Source organism: Rhopilema esculentum, chromosome 8, assembly GCF_057945365.1.
Source record: "Rhopilema esculentum isolate cy_ngs chromosome 8, ASM5794536v1, whole genome shotgun sequence".
NCBI classification, from domain to species: Eukaryota; Metazoa; Cnidaria; class Scyphozoa; order Rhizostomeae; family Rhizostomatidae; genus Rhopilema; species Rhopilema esculentum.
Window position 1 is genome coordinate 7,381,523 of NC_142822.1, and position 21,510 is coordinate 7,403,032.

Genomic DNA, 21,510 nt, shown 5'->3' on the forward strand with positions numbered 1-21,510 from the left:
CATTTCAATGGCGAGCTTTACAAAGAGCAAATACGTCCCAATGGTATCAAATCACAAGCTGTCGCAGTTTAGTGATGTTAGGAAAGACAACAAGTGATGACGTCCCATTTTTAGAATTTTTGAACTTGGATCCCATTACCTGAAGGGGTACAATGATACAATGCGCAAAAATCAGTTATGTAAATGTGTTAAGAACTGGCTGAGAAATGGCAACGCGAGCACAGGTGCTCTCCCCATCAAACCTATGTAATTTGGTCGGTGGTCATATCTTTGCGCACAGAGCAAAAAATAATGGCCATATCTCTCCCGACTTTTGATATATTTAACTGATTTTGCATAACTAGAAGTATTTTAGTTGTTCTTTTAGGACATGTAGTAAGATCTTGAAGCTTGCCGTTCAAGCGTAGAGGGATGATCTCTTATAAAGTGTTTCTTCGAACCTACGATTTATATAAACATTAAGTTGCAATCTTATTTTAAAATCTTACTGTCCATCGGGAAAATGACATAAAATAATTCATATCTAGCATTCAAGAGAGAAAGGATAGTTAGTTGGCTTGATAAAAAAATAGTGTACCGTTTTGCAGATTGATTTTCCGCATCAGACAATTGGAAGACCAGATTTTGCATCGTTTCTGGTTCGGCAGTTTTAGCCTTAGACCAATTTGCTGACTTTAACCCTTTAACCTCTTCAAACTAGCATAGATCTCCAAAATAAACAAGTTTCTTTTATATCTATGAATATGAGAGGTTTGTCGACAACATACGAGCAGGGAAAAACAGCATTAGGTCTTAAAATGCCAATTTCAATGCACCTGCAAGGGGCAAAACACTGTTTTTTTAGTGCATAAAATTTCCCTGAAATCATTAAGGATCACAATAAAATCACTGCGAAATAACACAAATCAAATGAATTCACAAAATCGCTAAACAGGTGGCTGAAATACTGACGAATAAAAGAAATTCTTTAGTGCAGAAAGCATTAGAGATGAAGCTCCATGTTATCTCTAAAATAATTATTAAATTTTGGATCAATCATGATAGTGCACCGAGAGTTGCGCATGCAAGTAACAGGCAAATAGGACAGCGCAGTAGCAACATATTCCACCATAACCTCGGTCTGGTGAAGACTGTGAAAGGAATTGGCGGGAAATTACAACTGGGTGGGCCTCTACAGACAACTGAACAGCTCGAGCAATTGCAAGTATGTAGAAATTGAATATCAAGATGCACCGAAACTTGCAATGGAAACTCCCTGATGTAATCTTTGCTTCAGTCTGCCACCGAACAGTCAATTTCTCCCAAATACATTTTTGTTAAAACTTTGCTTTAACATTCAAGTAAAAAAGATTCGCCTAATTCGGGCATTCGCTAGTTCAGAATAATCCCTTAACCCCCTTGGAGATCCAACTAAACAGGATTAAACTTGATAGGGCTTCTTAACGATGGATTGTAAAAAGAACTTCAGTGAAGCTTTGTGACGAATAACGCTGGACAACCTAAAATCATACCGACTTTGTAAAATTCCGAGATGTCCGGGGTTAACGATGGATTGTAAGCAGATCTTAAGTGAAGCTTTGTGAGTTGAATAACGTAGGAAACAGGCTTCCATTTGGAAACGGTCTAGGAAAACCCATTTGGAATGTAAAGTCAGTCCGACTTTGTAAAAGTCCGAAATGTCTGGGGCACGACGGGATCCAACTGTTGACAGAAAATAGCAAGAAAATGAACATACTTCGAATTTTATGAATCCTTTATCAAAATTTGATGGTAGCGTGCAAAAAGTTACCGGAAACCATTAATTCACACAAATCTAATTCTCTTTTTTAATGTTAAAGAATAATTTCATTGCTAAGATTATCTTATTCTGCCGGTGATGTTAATTCACACTCATTTTTGAGATTCTATATAGAACTTTCACCAGTCCATTATGGCCTTTAATTCCAAGTTAATATATTGGAAAATGTGGAGCCACTTAACTTTAGTATCTTTACTTCCAGAGAAAAGAATATTTTATCAAGGCGGCTGTCTTTTGCCATGTAAATCTATACTAAATTATACCAAACTTAAATCATTTTCATAATTTATTTTTGTTCATATAAATTATCCTTATTAGTGGAAAAGGGGTTGAATAGAAACAACTTCTGTCTATCTGTCTATGTTGAATCTGTATCAAAGGTTTGATCTCCTTGACGAACCTAATTCGCTTAGGACTATCAAGCTCATAAATCACTGCCTGGAGTTTCTTGCTCTCTTTAACTTTCAAAGGAAATAAAGGGGGAGAATATCATATTAATCAAATCACCAACAAAAATGCTTCACACAAGAGCAAGTTATCAGCACTGAGGAAGACGATTTTTTTCTCCAGACAAATTTCCATTTTTACGACCGAAAAGTTAAAGTCGAGAGATATCCTGGCAAAATGCAATATATTTAGTTAATACGTGGTGCAATGAAGACATGTCCTTTGAGTTGAAAATTTTGTTCTTCAGATTTTCAGCCACCAGGATTAAGAACGAAAAATATTTTTGAAAGATGACAATTTAGCACGTCTTAAAGGAACTAGCTGCGCGGCAGTGTCATTATGAAGGGGTGGAATTATATGCGAAAAATGGAAATAACTCAATTAAATCACATGCGACTACTGACTCTGGACACTCGAAAAATAAAGCATTAAGGATGGAATTCATAACAAAAAAATTATGTAAAGGTAAAAATATTTGTTCTGCACAATGGAAAATCTACGTAAACAAAAGTTATTTTACAATATCAAGAGCTGTGAATTGGCAATACTTTTGTAGCAAGTCAAAGTTAAATGTCATCGAGGCAAACAATTAACATGTGATCAAGGCAAAAAATTTACTATCAGCCTGCATAAACTCAAATGACGTAACTTCAAACAACCATGTCAGTTATGCACTGGAACATGACAACGAGGCATGCATCGATCATTCCGAAAGTTCTATCTGCTTGGTAAAACCTACCAGCCGGTTGTAATGGAAATGAAATTATTTTTTTTTGGAAAGGGGGCTCTGGTCACAAGGGGGTATTGCATTGTACTAAAGGAGGCACTATCCTTTGACTCTGAAGGCATTTCGGCTAAGTTTCAAATAAAGGTATTCTGCTACTTTAGAAACTGGTCCTTAATTAGACGTCAACGATATGCCAAAAATTTGAGGCAAAAGGAGAAAATATACGCACTCAGAATATCAAAATAAGCATAGAAATACATGCAGCTTGGGAAAACAAGCTGCAAGGCAACCGTTTGCGTTTTTTGTATTTTAATTCTAGTTAAATAGGTATACATTTTCGTTTGTCGATCTTATGAATTATAACTTCCTTCCTAGAAGCTCTAGCAAACAGCTTCTCGCACCTTTTCTGCCAACGCATTTTATATCCAGGCACTTGACTGCCTCCTCGAAAAATTATCACTGCCATAAACAACACTGCAAATCTTATCATCGATCTCCTGTGCGACCAAGAATGGCATCCGCTTGATGGAAAACCTGCAATAAAATTGTGAAAAGATTATGTACTGGCATAAAAGGGAAGAGGTTGTACAATGAAAAACGAATTTCTCCATATTCTCTCTTACAGGGAAGTATGAAGCAAAAACAAGTAGCTTTTTATTCATGAACATGTAAACCTGTGAGCAGTTTGAAGTATCCCATAGTTCAAGTGGGTAGCATTATGTTCAAATTGGCAGAGAGGGGAGCAATGATCATTTTCATAGTGAATCTCGGAGGATCTTGACATAGCTACTGGTAATATTATATCATAGGAAATTATTGCAGCTATGATTCTTATAACCTGTTGTTATTGCTATAAAAACATTCTAAGAAGCATGGCACTCTAAGGTATGCAAAACAATAGCTAGCGTTTTCTTCTACCTACACTAGATAAACAATGTGACAGGACGAACGAAGTCCCGGGGGAGGGGGATGTTGGTATGAAAGCAAGTAATAAGCAAATCACAAATCGGGCATAAAAAATGACTGCAAACATGTTGCTTATTGCTTGGCCTCAACTAGTTATTGAGACATTTAGGCAGGACGCATTCGTCTTTACGGTCATTCTTTTCTTCGCAGCTTCAAGGTTCTAGGGAACATGTGCGGAATAATTTGGGGAGAAATCAGTCTGTTATTAGTCAGCGCTTCAAACATGGTCATTACACCATACATGGTCATAACACCATACGCTTCAAACATGGTCAAACATGGTCATAAACACCATACGAAAATTATTAGCAAATGAAGGTAAGATGGTTTTCAGAATAATTGATCATTATCAATCACAAGACTGAAGGTGGCATTCTCTCGTCATTAGGACCATTTATTTTTGGCTTGTAGTTGCGCCAATCGCAAAGACGGCAAACAACGGCCTTCTTCTGCCGACTAAGCAACATCATGTTCATGCAAAAGTCGCAAGACATTTGGCCTTTGATGAATGCACCAACAACAAAAATAGAAAGCTAACATACAAATAAAAACCTAAAAATACATGGGTTGGGAGGCAGGGTCGCAAGAAAAAAACCTTTCCTCTCTAAGTCCAACTTCAGGTTGTCTTGTAACATGTGAGGAAGAAATTACGCCAACATAGAGTTTATATACCCAAGGCTAATGCACACTTGCATGCTTGTTGCTTTGGCCGTATAAAAGATACAGTGTAAGGCTCACTCGAGCACTCACTCGAGTACAATGGGCACAGACTCCACAATCGTGCTATCTGTGCCAAAAATGTAAGCCTAAGGGGCACCGAAAAAGCGTACCCCGTCACATCCTAACCGTGATTAAATTATATTTAATCAAGCTTTATGTCTGTAGGTTGTTTGCCTTATTACATGGCGAAGATACGATGTTGAACAAGGTTTTATCCATTTTGCTACAGTGATTCTTTCAGGGAGTTTTGGTAACTTCAGTGCCTCTTTTATGGCCACTGGGGCGAATGTTGCATTGATAGCTATACCCAGTAAGGAAACTAACACAGAGATGATGTAATGAAAGTCTTTTTCATAGAATATTTAATTTGGACCAAATTATCCGGTAGAACTCCTCGAAAACTGGCAAATTTGCAAGAACAGTTAATTGCTTTCAAACTGCCTGAAATACGCTTGATAAAAACCATGATGTTTACTAAACGATTACAGTATTTCTGGCGTGGCTAAAAACCCTTTTTTGATGGGATGGACAATTTAGAACATTCTAAAGTGTTATGCAATGTTTTTTCAGATTACTTGACTGATATTCGAAAAATCGCAAAACAAAATTTAACGACGTCACCGCTTCACGACTTTCTCAAATCTGCTAAGACATTTCAGCTCCTCGCATTGTGTGCGAATTTAAATAAATGATAATAACAATAAGAATTGCTTTATTTCAGGTTGGCTTTTCGTCTAGCTAAATAATTTGCTAATTAATGCCAACCAAAACTTAAATACACGTTGCTGATAACTAACTTACAAGGATAAGTCTAATAACAAAGAGGTCAAACTGATGGATTTTAATGTCTCTTTTGAAGCTATTCGATGTCTGGGAGATGGCATTGTATGCCATATCTTCGCTCCAAGTAAACATGCATTTATTTTCAATACCATACCCAGTTGTGTTTGGTTTTGGCGCCAAAATATTGCTGCTACTACGAAGGGTGTATGGAGTATCTTTCTCGACAAACATTTCATTCATGAAACTTGGGTTGAGGTTCCTTTGAGTTTTAAAAATTTCAGTAGCAAGCAACTGCATAATTGCAAATTTCAGTCTCTTCCACCAAAAAGAAAAGGTCGTTTATAAATACAACAAATTATCTCAAAGAAGTTTAATCGAATATTATTGCAATGTATCCGATCTCTATCCAATTTTCATGATACAGTGTTGAGATTTTGTAGTTATTTATCCGAAATTTCCTAGACAGAAAAACAACAGTAAACAAAAACAGCAGTGTAATTCTAAAGCAAACAACTTACCGAGATGTAGTTGATATTTTCAAACATTGCCTGAATGAACCTTCGCATAGATAGGCGGAAAGTGTACGTGCCTAATTGATCCATCATCTGGGAATACAGGCAAAGGTCTTCGAATGCCCATGGGTACTGGTCTTTGAGCCTGGAAAATAAAGTGAGATGTCATCGGTATCGTGGATGGCCACTCAATGATTAATGAAGCCGTTATGCTATGTAGACTGGAATAACAACCAATGCCATAATGCTCTGAAGTATTTACTTTACAAACAAGGAAAGTGACACTGTTCTGGAGTTCCTCCTTGCATACAATAATTGTCATATTGCTATGGATTTTAATTTACAAGCAATCAATGTCAAATTTCCCAGATCTTTAAAAATACACGATTAATGTCATATTTCTCGGAATGTCATATTTAAAGGCTAGAGAGGGAAATCTCTCTTGACATTAACATGAAAAAATCTATATCATATTGTTTTTGATTTATTAACTTACAATCGATTAAGTCATACTGCTCATGCATATTCTCATTCATTCTTAAATCATCATATGTCGTAAATTATGTCAACACTACTTCTCAAGCAGGCTATAGCAGACCATCTACTAGTAAATCTCCACAGAGTGGTAAAATATCAAAGTCTTACGTTATTAGTCCCTGTTGAGAAGCTTTCGATGCAACGGAACTGCTGAGGTTTACAATCAGTCGAAGAACCTCTTTGTGAACAAGAATTCTGTCTTCCGATTGAGGATCAATCTGGGGAAGTGAAGACGCTGAAAATTTTTTCTTAGGAAACTCGTTTTCTGATCGATCTCGGAGGTTGTTTGAGTTCTTTCTTTCATCTTTTTCCTTTAGGGTTTTCCGTGACTTCACTGAATTGCGCGAAGAAGATCTTGATAATGTGAGGCAATGCAGACATCGACCCTCGATGTGAGGAAAATCTTCCCCCATTACTTTGCCACAATCTTCCCCTTCTTGATCGAAGTTCGCAGCCCAAGAGCCTTTGTACTCGTATGCGTTTAGCTAGAATCATGACAAGTTGTTCTTCGTATTAAATCAGCAGAATAAGGAAGCCAACGATTAAAAACATAAAACACACAGTACAAATAAAATTCAAACAAAAGGAGGACATAGTATCTGAATTCAATTCCAAAGCACTTAAGATCTAGCAGAGTTTTTATCATTTTCGTTTTGCCTGGTCCACAATTTTTGCCATTTCTTTCTTTCTTCATTAAAGCTCTTTACTGTACAATGAAATTTCTATGGCATAGAGAGGTATAAGTATACCACAATACATTCCTCTATATAACAGACAAATTGTACACAAGTTTTATTTACCCGCAGAATGTCGTACAATTGAATGGGAATGCATCTCCCAACATAATCGTCAGTGTTGACTGCTGGTTCAGTTGTTGTTGCTGCAGGAAAGTTTTCACTGCCAGTGCTGCTTATCGATGTTGTGTTACTGAAGTGCCGCCTCGTGACAATGTATGGCAGTTGAGACAAGGAAGAAGGAATGCTGACGTGATGGTTAATGCGCGGGAAATCAGTTGTGCTGAATGATGAACTATATCTGAAAAGTAATGACATTACAAAGTGATATAAGCTATATGATATGATATCATATGACATTATTGGAAAAAATATGATGCTATATGATTGATTTGATATGATTTGATATGATATGATATGATATGAAATGATATGATATGATATGATATATGATATGATATGATATGATATGATATGATATGATATATGATATGATATGATATGATATGATATGATATGATATGATATGATATGATATGATATGATATGATATATGATATGATATGATATGATATGATATGATATGATATGATTTGATATGATATGATATGATTTGATATGATATGATATGATATGATATGATTGATATGATATGATTGATATGATATGATATGATATGATCTGATATGATTGATATGATATGATATGATATGATATGATATGATATGATATGATATGATTGATATGATATGATATGATATGATATGATATGATATGATATGATATGATATGATATGATATGATATGATATGATATGATATGATATGATATGATTGATATGATATGATATGATATGATATGATATGATCTGATATGATTGATATGATATGATATGATATGATATGATATGATATGATATGATATGATATGATTGATATGATATGATATGATATGATATGATATGATATGATATGATATGATATGATATGATATGATATGATATGATATGATATGATATGATATGATATGATATGATATGATATGGTTATGATTATGACAGAATTAGAAAAAATGACAACAAACATGAAACATTAAAAACTGTTAGACCTACATAATTAGCAAACATGAACTCACTTTAATGATAAGTTCTTTACATATTTGCCAATCAAAGATGTTGGAACCTATGCTACGAAATAGCACTTAACACTTACCCTCGCCTATGGTTTCGTCTTTCCATAATTTGCCGGTAAGGACTTACAGCACTCGACTGCTGAATCTTCAGATCAATTTCCTTTCTAAACGTTCGTTGTTTACGGAGTGTAGTCCACGCAGCGTAACCCAAACCGTCTCTTGCTGATGCAACAACCGGCGATTCGCAATAACTTGAAACCGACCCAACTCTAAAAGACGCTGGGCTTACACTAAGCGTGAATGTATTTCCGCGCGGCCGCCTTACTTTTCTTGATGCGGTGCTCACATCCAGCAAATAGTTCTTTGAGCGTCGTTCGTCGCTGTCACTGCGTTCTCTAAGACCTAATTTTGAAGTAGGATCAGGAAACATTATCCGTCGTTCGTTAATGACTGACGCCTCTTTCGATTTCATTCCAGATTTTATCCGTCTACCAGCAAGCCTCTCCTTTTCGCTGTCTTGACTACTAAAGCTTTCTGCATGCGAGTCACCACTCATTCCCGGATCACTTTCGGATCGACCATGCAGCAGTGCAGGGATATTTTGCGGAACACCGGAGAAACTTGCGCTTCGTGAACCTGGCGTGCTGGTTAGTGAGTCTTTTCGTGCGGGCAGACTAAGACTTCGGCCTCGTTTATCATCATTCCCGTTAATCTCGAGGCTGCTGCTTCGACGGAAATCAATCGGACTTTGTCTACTAGAACTATTCTCACTTGGCAAGCTACTATACTGACTTGTGTAAGAATCAGGTTGCATAGAAAATGACTCTCTTTCGTTGCCGTTCTGTTCTCTTCCATTCTGACCTTGGATATCAATAAAAGAAGATTTTTTAACAGTTTGTGCGATAGATCCATCGACTTCGTCTTTCGTAGGACTTCTCAAATTATCAGGGATATTTTCTTTGCTGTCTACTTCACGGATGGGTCGTAAGTTGTCTAACTGAAGCTCACTTGAAAACATTTTCTCAAAACGCTGTGGTCTTGCGCTTCCTTGGGCGTTTTCCTTCTGCGGCGGCTCCCGCTCGTCTTGTGCTTTCGGTGCAAACCATTTGCTTCCAAACAAAAGCTCCTCTCTTTCATTTCTCGGCTCTTCCTCAATTTCCTCCTCACCCAGGTAGATTCCACCCTCTCCAAAAACGCTTCTTGTCTCCTTCGTTGCCTCACGAATATCAATGCCGTTTTTCTTTGGCGTGCTTTTTGAAAACATAGAAAGATTCGGTTCACTGCTGCTTGACCTTGAGGACTGCTGCTTTTCCAAGTTTGCAAGCGTTTGCATCAAGTTTTCGCGCGAATCTTGCTTGGAAAACACCGCTGTATCCTCCCCGCCTAAATAAATGCTTGCAGTAGTACCTGAGCCAACAATACGCTCTAGGCCACTCATCAAGCTTACTGACTGCTCCGTGAAATTTCCAGAATCATCAATATTGAACGTACGCGTTTTGAAATCTGAATTTGCTCGCTTCTCGTCTTGCTCAGTTAGTTTTTCATCTTCAGGGCTTCGCTTTTTCCCCTTGCCTTTTCTGTCTTCACCCAGTGTTATCCGGGTATATTCAAACGCTTCTGTATGATACGGCTCACAGAAGTCTGAAACTTCATCGCCCATGTAGACACCCCCGTAACGATCATTTGCTGAGGTCGAGCTTGCACCGTTCTGATTTTCATCTGCCTCGTCACCCGACTCGCTCCCGACGCATTCCTCCTCACTCATATAATCATCGGCTAGGTAAGCAACCTCCTGTTCAATGACAGGCCATGTTTCTGCTCCTCGATGCCTCACACATTCCCAGCCAAGCTCTTCTAGGCGATCTGCACCTTGTGATGTTTTTGCAATAAGACCAAGCACATAGAAGCAGGTTCTGTGGTCAGATAAAATAACAGTCAGATAAAATAATTTTAAGAATCTCAAGTCCCAGCGCCACTGTAAAATTTAATGAAATTCAAAAGATCTAGAGCAAATGTTTTAGACTACTTAAATCTTGTTAATATGATTGGCACAATTTAGAGATTTGCGTCAATCAAGAGAAAATTCTAATTTTAAAAATTCCTTAGGCCCAACTATTTGAGACATGCCTATTCAATGGGTATTGACACTAAGGGAACTGGGAAGGGCCCAAATAAAGCTGCGTAGTAGCATAGTAGCTGTAAGTGCTGTATGTATTGATTAAAAGAGAAATGGGAACGATTCAAAACATGCTAATCACGTAGAATTTGTCAAAACGTTCTTCTAACAACGTGGCAAATAAAATTATCAACACTGAGCCCAAATTATAAAAGAAGGTTTTGCCCATACTTGGAAGCCAATATCAAGAGCACACTATAATCTAATGAAAATTAAGGAACACTCGTTGTGGAAAGTGTCTTAAAATGAAAAAGTTCCAAAATGTTTAAATAAGATTTGTCTATCCAGAAGCTTAGGGACAGAGTGGAACCTTCATCCTAGGGTAGGCAATTAGCAAGATTTTCTGACAATTTTCTTCAACATCTAAAAACAAGCTTTTTCCAGCCCAAAATGAAGATAAACTATAATAAATCCGAAAACAGGTTAGGCACCCGCCGAGTGTTGCTGTTTCCAAGAATATTTCTGCTGTCAAACAAGTTTTGTTGAGCACAAGCTAAACCACACTTATATTTCACAAGACCAAAATGACCAAATATTGGTAATAAGGTATGATATCGATATTCCATATTACTATACATACCCTCGAACAGTCAAGACCTCACACTCCTGCGCCAGTTGGACAACTTCTTTTATAATGTCAATGTAATCATCCTCTAACACACTGTCATCGTCGTCGAAATTTGTGTCAGTTGGAGTCGTAAGTCTAGGAACTGGGTTGATTAAGGCGACGCCCCAGCTAGTTGATCCGATATGGCCCTGTTTGCAAAAAAAGAAAGTCAGCACATTAATGGAAATGATTCAGTACAAAATATTGTTTGAGTTTGAAATTAACTGTGAGAGCAACTTGAAAAAAAAACAATCTGATTGGCAAGTGGCTCTCTAAAGCTACATGCCAATTAAAATCTTACAAGATACCCCCCCCCCCCCCCCATTCCCCAACATCCACGAGATAAAGGTACTTTTAGCATGATCCGTTGTTTCCGCCATTTGAAATTTGGTAGCTAATTGAAGTACCTCAAAAACCATAACTCCATTAGAGCTACATCTTAGTTAAAACCCTTGGTTGTGCAATGGATGAGTCGTAACAAAGCTTAAATAACCTCAAAGAGGCTAATAGAATTCAACTACCACACAAAATAAATGCAAAGCCATTTTGCAATGTTTTCCATGTTCAGAGTTCAGAAAATACCACAACCTTCTCCAGAAAGAAGTTTGTCCTTGCTCAAAATGTTCCTTGTTTCTTTTGATTAAGAATTTCTCAGAAATAGAATTTAAGTAAAATCAACTCATGTTTTGTTTCTAAGTTTTGTCAGGGAAAAAGAAAAATGCAAGCACAATTTTTCTATATCCTCGTGTCAAGACATGCACTGGCCTTCTCACAACTACTGCTTCCTTCGATAACCTTCTTCCGACCCATATCCGTGGAACCGTAATCTTTTCTGGATTCTGTCCTTGTTCTTATTATTTTCATACATAAATACACCACGTTACTACCCAGCCGTAAATGAAGACGCTTACCAACGCCCATAGTGCAGCCTTCATGTTTAGTATATCCTTAGCTGTTTCCAGAGAATAATATAAGATGGTGTTGATGGAATCTTTCAAGAATCCCTGAACAAGACAAAAAACAAATTCAACATCATTTAAAAGTGAATATGACAAGATTTGATATATTTTGTATTATTACAATGCATTCAAAATTTCGTCCTTCTTTTCTTCAAAAATAGCCAACTGACTCATCCTTTGTTATGTTACATAAGGTAATCGATTAAAGCATTAACTGATTTCCCCGAAATAATTCTTTCAGCCTTTAAAAGCCCTTTAAAAATTGCAAGGGCATTTAGCGCAACGAAAACAAACACCTGTTGCTTGTTTTCATTGGCTTTTTATTTCATAAATATCAGTTGGAGGTTTTGATCAACTACTAGAATCTTCAGTAACTTCTTTATGTCTCTCACATTAACGTTTTTATACTTTAATAGGTCGTCAGAATAATGAACTGGTTGTGCATTTTAGAACTTTCAATCATGTTGAATCATCTTTCCAAAGTTTTATACACTTAAGAATGTCAGACAAAAATGCTCTAGTGTGTCACGGAAAATATGCGCTTCAAAACCATTTTTAATTTTTCGTACCACCAAAAATTGATTAAAATAAATTTATTTGCAATAAGCTTACCCCCTTAAAATAAAGCTTATGAAGCATTTTTAGATACATTTCTAAAAACAATCAAGTGCTATTGCATTTCCCGATTAAGCCACAAACAAGTAAGCAGCGGTGCATTAAACGCGGAAGTGACCACATTCTGAGTTCTAAGAATAAGACCCCTGAGTTCTAAGAACTAGCCGTTGATTTTCGACCATTGACAATTCATTGATTGCTGCATATTAAAAAGACCGACTGCCATTCTGCTGTACCGGATGTATCTCTTTTGTCCTTCTGACAGGTTCATATTCAACTGCAAAACATCATTTTTGCAAAGTCCAAACACCCAGGCATCCTGAAGAAAAGGACAATCTGCTAGCAATGAAATACTTTACCTTGTCTTGTATTAATTTAATACCCATTCGATGTTGAGCCAACTCGCCATATAGATGTGGTATGACAAATACATCTTTATTGGATAGCCTAAACAAATTGAGGCGAAACATTAATTTAAAAAAAAGTGATACGCAAATGTTTTTTAATTTAATATTTACTTGATTTAATTGCAATCCATACACAGTAAAACTCACGATATGTTGGTTTTTAAATCTGGCATGCTTGACTCTGACACTAAAACGCCACTACGTGAATCCTTATATTTTGGCACTATCACAGCAAACAGTCGTACTTTACAGGCGCTTGCACTACCCTGTAAGCCCTTCAAGATTGGAATTAACATTAGATATTTGGCCTGAAAAGGGATGAATTGACCCTCTGAATAAAAGAAGAAAACATCCATCGAATCTAGGTCTATGTGCTGTACCAGACAGAGCTTCGTTGCGAGTTTCCGGGGGTGAGGTGAGTTGCAGAGAAAGTGCGGCGCAGTGAAGAGCGGTGCGGAGAAGAGCGGTGCGGGATGCAGAAGGGGGAAAGAATTCGAGCAACTACCTTGGGACGTACTGGCGCCTAAGTTAGTGCATGTAAAGAATATGGCTTGGTTTTAGAAAAATCACATATAAATTTACAGCAACTAAATCTAAGCGTAAAACAAGAGCCCAGCACTATGTCTAGTCATAATTGCAAAGCCGCTACTTTCAGAATTGTGCAACTAACATACGTAGGTGCTTACCTGTCATTTAACGAACGCCGAATATAGTTGTCGTTGTCAGCCAGCTTTTGGAATAGCGTGAGTGCCTCTCCCAGTTCGTTTTCAATCCAATGAACGTACTCCAGATTATAAGACTAGGAAGTAGAAACATAATTGAAAGTTACTTTCATCGAATCGAAATATCATGAAATCAGGCTGTCCCACAAGTAAAAACTTTAAATTAAACGAGTTCAAAATGAAAATCAGAAGCTGGATTTGATCGATAAATTTTAAAAAACATTGTAAATAGGGTGAAGCTGGCCTTTATTAGGACAGGCTATTTCTCTAGCCAACTTTAAATAAATTGTACCATCATTATATCAATATTATTTTTAAATAATAAGAATTCGATTGTAACAGAATAATGTTTACAGCTCATGAGCAACTGTGAAGTTGTTTAGCAATGGTTGAATAAAGTCTCTGTTCAATCCAATAGGGATATTAACAAACTAAAACAACTTAATTATCAGGATATCATTGCTTTAAACATTAAACAACGCTCCATAATACAAAGAGACAAACCATTACGAGATAAAGTGCCATCTGACTGCATTTTGCTCCAAATTACTTCGTTAAAAAAAGCAAAATATATTCAATTCACCAATACTTCACAGGCACTGTTTCCCGAAATGAATTCAAACATCAACTGCTAAAAGATTATAAAATAAGTCAAAGAACTTTCTGGCAGTGTGCTGGACATTTTTCAATAATAACTATGAAGTCTTACCAATTTCCAGACCTTTAGCAATGGCTCAACATAGTCTACTTCTGATAAATAGGTGAAGCCACGAGAAACAGACAAATACCTGACGATTGGGAAGAAGAAATGCGAATGAGATTTGAATATCGATAACAATAAAGAAATGAGCTACATGATATGGTATATAACATATAAAAACGATTTTATCTAAGTTGGTTTGCAAGCATCTATACCTCTTAGTTCCATATAAACGTGTTTTTGCTTTTGAAAGCAGATTTGTAGTTCATAGATCGCTGCTTTTTTTGCTGTGAGCTTAATAGGCCATAAAGATTCCATTAATATACTAGATTGCGTGCGGTACAATATGATGCTATAATAACGGATCAATGGAAGTAAATTGTACCAGGAAAAATTTCTTAAAATAAACAACAAATGTAATCATGTATACCAATTTCCCGACCTTTAGCAATGGCTCAACATAGTCTAGCAATTTATGGTAATTTATTTTAAAAATATTTTCCTGCTACAATTTACTTACATTGATTCGTTATTATAGCTTAACAGGCGTCTATTTATTTATCTAAAAATGACCTTTCCTGAAACCATCTTCCATTTCTTGAATAAAAGGATATTTATAATTGCGCCGAACTTTTACGGACAACCTTTTCTTTCAGAAATTGACAGTTCGGAAACGAGCGGTAAAAGAAATAACAAAAAACTGAGTGACATTGCAAGCAGCGACTTTGTATCGACAGCCATATTCGACGAACAGCATTGTCCTCGCTTAGGCCGAGATTCTGAAAACCAGAAAAGAGGTACGCAGAAGGCATAGGCCCAAAAGCATAGGTCAGCAGTAGACCCTTCATGGAGGATATTAGATGAAGTGGTCAACAACCAAGATACACCGCTTAAGAAAGAGGAATGATATACTCCTTTCCAAATAAACTTTCTTTGTTTGTCAGGTACAAAAGAGGTATAAGCAGTTACTTTCTATTAAAACGAAGACCCAGAACAAGGATTGCACTTACCGGACTAGCAGAATTACACCTTTTTCCCCGAGATGTAATAATGCAGGTCGAATTTCGATCAGTCTTTGTAGATTGGCCTTTAAACAAAAGAAAACGCTTTGGTTAATTTGACATGAGCAAAGGAATTGGAAAATTCACTGTTTTCTGCCTACAGAAAGCACCAAAATTTCAAGGTTAAAAAATGGCAATGTTTTTCTGAAAATCAAGGGCTAACATTTTGTTTCTCTTTGTTTTGAAATTACTTCAAAGGACCTACCAATACCATTTTGACAACCAGCTCAGGATGGCGCAATGTTTACTTAGCTTCGCAGACTCTATCAATTCATCACTGTTTATTTTTCAGGGCTTCAGCGTGAATATTGACGTGAATTTCATAGGGCGAAGATTTTGCAATCAAATCTCAAAGAATTTAGTCGTGTCACGTAGCCAAAAAAATTCAAGAAAATGACTTCTTTAGAAAAGAGAAGTGTAATATAAGGCCAGAATCCCCGCAGATCCAAAACGGACCATTTTAGGGTAAAGATTTTAATCAATTTTATGGCTAGATTTTAAAGGACCTCTAATATTTAAGTGCAAAGTTCAAAATCTTAACAAAAATGCAAGTTCTTGAAAAGGACCAGTTCAGCCTTGCTCAGTTAGAAAACTTGATGATACATTTAAGAATAACTCGTACGATTAAGCATACTTTGCTCGATAATTGCGGTGGTGCAGATATTGAGGCTAACAAACCGACTTTTAGACGAAAAAAGAAAATCTTGACCAAAAAATAGACAAAAAATGAAATCAAATATCTTTGTTATTGGAAACATATGAATGATACTTCAATATGCGTATAACAGGCTTCTTAAAGGCTCTTGCGCAACCGGCATGCTTTGCGTTGCTGTTTATTTTACTCAAAAAAATGGGCTGCATCTGGTATTTTCATACAGTACGATATTAGGCCGATTTCGAAAATATATCTGCAAAGCATGTCGGTTGCGTAAGAGCCTTTAAGGTCTTTAAACGAAAACTGTATTACCACAGCTTCACTTTTCTTTAAGCTTCTTCTCGAAAACTTCTATTCAATCGTCAAACAACTTCATATCGTTACAAAGCGTGGAATAGCAGATAAAATGTGTATCTGCTTAGAAGGCTAAAACTGTTGATTACCTCGTCTTCACATGCTTCCTGTAGGACATCTATTGCTTCTGCAACAACCTCGGATGCCTGATCGTAAAGCTGTTCAGATAAAAGAGTGTTTATAAATCGTTCTATGTCTCAGTAGAAATCAGCCTTGACGAAGACAGGATAAATTTGGATTCACAGTACTTTCATTCTATTTACAGAGGAAAGTCATTTTCTGTCGTGGAAACATCCTAACGAACTTCGACTTTCCGTGACTGAAAATCTTTACATGTCCCCGATAACAACACAACGAGGTCTATAAACGTGGACATATTTTAAATTCTAGAATGTGACATTAATAAATCAGTCTGCAAATAATTTTATCAACAGATACGATGGCAAAGAAATAGTGGAATAAACATAAGCAAGAGGGTAGTTGTGGAAAATATGCCAGTTCAAAAAGCTGAAGATTATGATATTTGAGGGATATGACGCTCGATGTGAATGAAAAAAAGCAAAATATTACAATTTACCAATCAATATTATTTTAACAATCGAGATTCTATTACAAAGATTATATCTATTATGAACAGCACCCTGTCAGTCTTTACAACACATAAAAAAACACGTTCAGTTGTGGTTATCAAAATAAGAAAACCATTTCGTCCACAAACATGCTAAGGTCTCAAAAGAGCAAAGGTAAAATTTAACTAATCATAGAATGAAAATAAAACAAACAGGGCATAAATCTTACTTGATTGGTAAGTAATTCCATGCCCCAGTTGCTGAAATATTGTGTTTTAGCTCTGAGAAGAACCCGCATAAACCTTGTTGCGTATAGTCTTGAAGAGGCCTGAAAATCCAAAGAAATTGTCTGGTCAGTATGACAACATGGAGATAGAAATAACAACCTATGCATGATAATTATAACCACAAAAAAACATTTATTATTAAATTTATTGCTTAATGGCATGAACCTATTAGATTCTGATGCCGCTTATCCATTGCTTACACCCTGCTTTCATTTTCCGTAGTTCATTTATTTAAAAATGTTTCCATGGTTCGTTTACTTAAAAATTAAGGCAGAACGTCCTAACTGCGAGGAGCCACAAGAGAATTATATTATTTTCATTCCACTCACATCCAAGCCACTTTTCTCTCGAAAGTCAGGATTTCACAAATCTTGTTTCTTACCCTGTGCTTCCTAAAAACCCCCAAAAGGTAAATGGCGGTTAGACCGACGGCAACCGCACCTCATTCTCCAGCTATTCACATAAGAACTTTCTAGATGCACATTAATCAGAGGTTTAAAGTTTTAAAAATTTGTTCTTTGTATATATTGTTTAAAAAGCTATGGGGCACATGAATGTTTAAAATGTAGAAATGAACTTGAAATCTTCATTTCTGATGTTTCTTCAATGAGTTTCTGAATCAATACATGAGTGATCAAAGACTTTAACGAGTTAAGAACTTGCCACTTAAAGAATAACGTCGGGCTTAGAAAATCTGTATAGACTGATAATACCGTTGAAGGTAGCATGGGATTAGAATAAACATATGCCAAACTAAGCAATCAAGCTGCACTTACAGTAAGAACCTGTTGACAATCAAAACTTTACGACCATAATTCGATTTGGCTCTAGCTGGAATCTGCTTAAAATGCGAGCCCTAGTTTCTATCACCTAATACTAACAACAGAGGAGGGAGGCGAGCGCCCCCCAATACTTAAGAGAACAATAGTCTTTTGTTCTAAAACATTTGGAAATGGGACGTCATCTTATTTAAACAATAGGCTTGCCCCCCCCCCAATATTTGACCAAGTGTCCGCCCCTGACTAACAAACCAATGAATGAAAATCAACCCTACTTCAAAACATACCAACGGGGCTGCTGTTAATGCTTTTGCAAGAATAACCCGTGCTATGCCATCCTTTCCATAATCAAAACTGGCAAGAATCAGCTTCAACATCTTTTCTCGTTCTTTCATGCTGCATATTTCTAAAAGGCTAAAACCATGTTTAACGTTTAGTCTTCCGTATAATTAGGAAGTGGACTGGGGTATGAAGAATGCACGACGATAGCTTTGAAAGGGCTCAGTAACAGCTCAAAACATTTATTCATACTAGTTATGTCGTTAGCATAAATGCTTTTAAGGTTTCAAGATGACACTTGCAGAATGGCAAAGCCCCTGGCCTTTCGTTCACTTTTCTTTACATTTTCCTAAAATTACCCTTTGAGATGATGGCAAAATATCGCAATTGGACATTTGGACCCCCGTTATTGCACCCGTCTCCATGATAAAATACTTCCAAACTAACAAACCATATCAGCGAATCAAATACAAAGAAAGTTCGAGAAAGACTGCATTAAAAGCTCGATAATTCAAACTTTCAAGAGCAACTAAAATGATTTTGAATTATCGAAAATTAAATTTATCGATAGTTTAATTCAATTGTTTAACATCATCCACTGGGCAAAATGTAAATCAAGAAAAGTATGTTATTTCATAAAATCTTTCATATGACAGTAACAAAAACCCACTGTTGGAAAACACCAGATGACCTCTCCAAGCATCGCGTGCCTAAATGTGTCGACGACAGCCTTCCAATGAAAAGAAAATAATCTCTAGCAAGTGTATCGTTTATGCTGCTTGAGCAGAATACTCCCATCATGTGACCAGTTGAGGTTGCCTGGGGAAGGAAATCAGACTAATAGTTAACAAGGACATATCACAGGCTACAAGGGTATCTCTAAAACTTTTTACTGATAATTAACTTCCCTTAAAGGCAACTTAAACAAGAAAAATCTTATCCCGTCAATCAACCGTTCAGGGATAACAACGTGCTGCATTTATAATCGCGAAAGCATTGAGAATTAGTCCCACGTTGCTGATTGGAAAACGTAACAATAGCCCATTGTAAAGCCGACCAATAAAAATTTAGATAGTCATCGAAATTCGTTGAGGCATGATGCCTTTTAGTTGAGGGTTTAATTAGCAGCCTTTGCGACAGAACTCATAAATGTTCTAAAAGAGGAACATGGAAAAAGCCGAGCGAAAGAAAGGTTAATCTAGAAGCAATTTCATTCGAAAAATTGTTTTTGCATTAGGCTTCTTCATAATCGTCAAAATTATTGAAGAATTATAACTAAGCCACATACAAGGCTATTTGTCATCAAAAGTGAGAAATTGCAGTTTTTTAAAGCGGGGTCAAAATGAGCTTATATCAATTTACTTTCTGCAGCCTAATTGAACATTAGAAAATACTACCAAAGGAACAATGATAAAATATGCTTCTAGTAAGAATTATTTCTAGCTAAAAACCGCGGGAATTCGAAAATTAACATTGATCAATCTTTGATTTATTCATAACATGAAATTGGATATCACTCTAGAAAAAGTAGCCAAAAATATACAATTTAAAGCAAACATTTTAAACATTCAAACTATCTTGCTTACAAAATCTTGTCGCCAACGATACTACTCGACATACCTCTGTTAGGCCATCGCTAATTTCTTGCACAAGTTCCAACAACAAGCGCTTTCCGTCTGGTTGCTGATAAAAAACAGAAACACTAGGTTAATCATCCAGTTTGAATGAATACAGGGGAATTCAAAGGAGAAGAAATTGGAGAGAAGCAACCAAGATAACATTTTCAGGACATATTGAGAATTACTCGCCGCAGGATATTAAAATGGAGAAGTAGACAAGTAGGCCAGACAATAATCAGCATTACCTCTTCCCTTCTTAACAGGAAATCAATCAACTCTAGGCCAACTTCTGATAGCTTTCTTGCACTCGTGTTTCCTACTTCTATTAGGCAATACTGCTTGTTAGAGGGCTTGTAAAACTGCAGCAGTCGACGCACGAATCTATTTGCAGAGGAATAATCAGATACGAAAAAATTCAGCAATAAATAGTGGCGGGGGGATTAAATATTTTATCAACAACAGTAAAACACACAATGTATCAAGAATGCAATAGAAATGGGTCATGTTTCAAAATTCAAACTCATCGTAGAGGTATTTTTTTATTACTTAAATAATGTCTTTGGTATGCTTGATCTTCAAGAAAATATGTAGCAAAATACAAAAGCAAAATACGGAATAAAATCTGAAACAAGCATTAAAATGTTTTAACTCTACATCTAAATCGAGAATTTATTTTACAACTCATCTTTTTACTTGTTTTTCTCATCATTTCCAAAAATCAACTCACTTTATGTGTGTTGGATCCTCTTGGCGTTTAATTGAGAGCTTCGGAGACTGTGCAACAAGGAATTAAGAAAGGAAATAAATTTAGATTTTTACAGATTTTGAGGTTATTATAAGTTTTTTTCCATATTTGGTTAAACATAAAATATTTCCCAGCTAAATGTTTCCCAGACTATAACATTTCTGTCCAGTATGTAACTGGAAAACGCCCAGTTTGAAGAGTAAGAAATTAGTGCTCATTTACGCAAAACCAAGCTTATATTCTTATAAGATCAACGCTGGTGATTCACAAGGCGACACGCTTGGGCCATTTTCTTTGTGATCGTTCTAGATTATACACTACGTTAGGAACTTCCCGAAAAGGATATAGATCTCGGTTTTCAACATTAGATAAGGCAAATCCGTAAAATCGACTTAATCGTCATTACTGATCTCGAATATGCCGATGATTAAGGGATTGGCCGCTAGTGAATCATGGATGTTAATGAATGATCGATCTCAGTGGAGAGCCAGCTTTGAAATCAAACACCATTTATAAACACTTTTGCTTTGTATGATTCGGCCTCGTGCTGACATACACACATAAGCAAATATTTGGAAAAGCTCCAAAAAAACTGTCTAAGGGGTTGTCATGGGCTATGCG

The 21,510-nt window shown here is 36.5% G+C and overlaps 1 protein-coding gene across 2 annotated transcripts in view; it reads right to left on the reverse strand.

Moving 5' to 3' along the window:
- Positions 1-1,741: 1,741 nt before the first annotated feature.
- Positions 1,742-21,510, reverse strand: part of LOC135695009 (rapamycin-insensitive companion of mTOR-like) — a 45,734-nt gene continuing 25,965 nt past the window's right edge. For both annotated transcript variants that reach the window (XM_089109854.1, XM_065213930.2), the window contains exons 21-38: positions 20,872-20,918; positions 20,390-20,525; positions 20,146-20,208; positions 19,196-19,344; positions 18,534-18,660; positions 17,410-17,508; positions 16,701-16,769; positions 15,552-15,628; positions 14,551-14,629; positions 13,806-13,918; positions 13,072-13,159; positions 12,050-12,142; positions 11,112-11,287; positions 8,436-10,268; positions 7,291-7,525; positions 6,599-6,975; positions 5,960-6,098; positions 1,742-3,506 (exon numbers count right to left, since the gene is read on the reverse strand). In XM_089109854.1, coding sequence (XP_088965980.1) covers positions 3,459-3,506; positions 5,960-6,098; positions 6,599-6,975; positions 7,291-7,525; positions 8,436-10,268; positions 11,112-11,287; positions 12,050-12,142; positions 13,072-13,159; positions 13,806-13,918; positions 14,551-14,629; positions 15,552-15,628; positions 16,701-16,769; positions 17,410-17,508; positions 18,534-18,660; positions 19,196-19,344; positions 20,146-20,208; positions 20,390-20,525; positions 20,872-20,918 — 3,948 coding nt within the window. In that variant the 3' untranslated portion in view covers positions 1,742-3,458. The remainder of the gene's footprint in view (positions 3,507-5,959; positions 6,099-6,598; positions 6,976-7,290; positions 7,526-8,435; positions 10,269-11,111; positions 11,288-12,049; positions 12,143-13,071; positions 13,160-13,805; positions 13,919-14,550; positions 14,630-15,551; positions 15,629-16,700; positions 16,770-17,409; positions 17,509-18,533; positions 18,661-19,195; positions 19,345-20,145; positions 20,209-20,389; positions 20,526-20,871; positions 20,919-21,510) is intronic.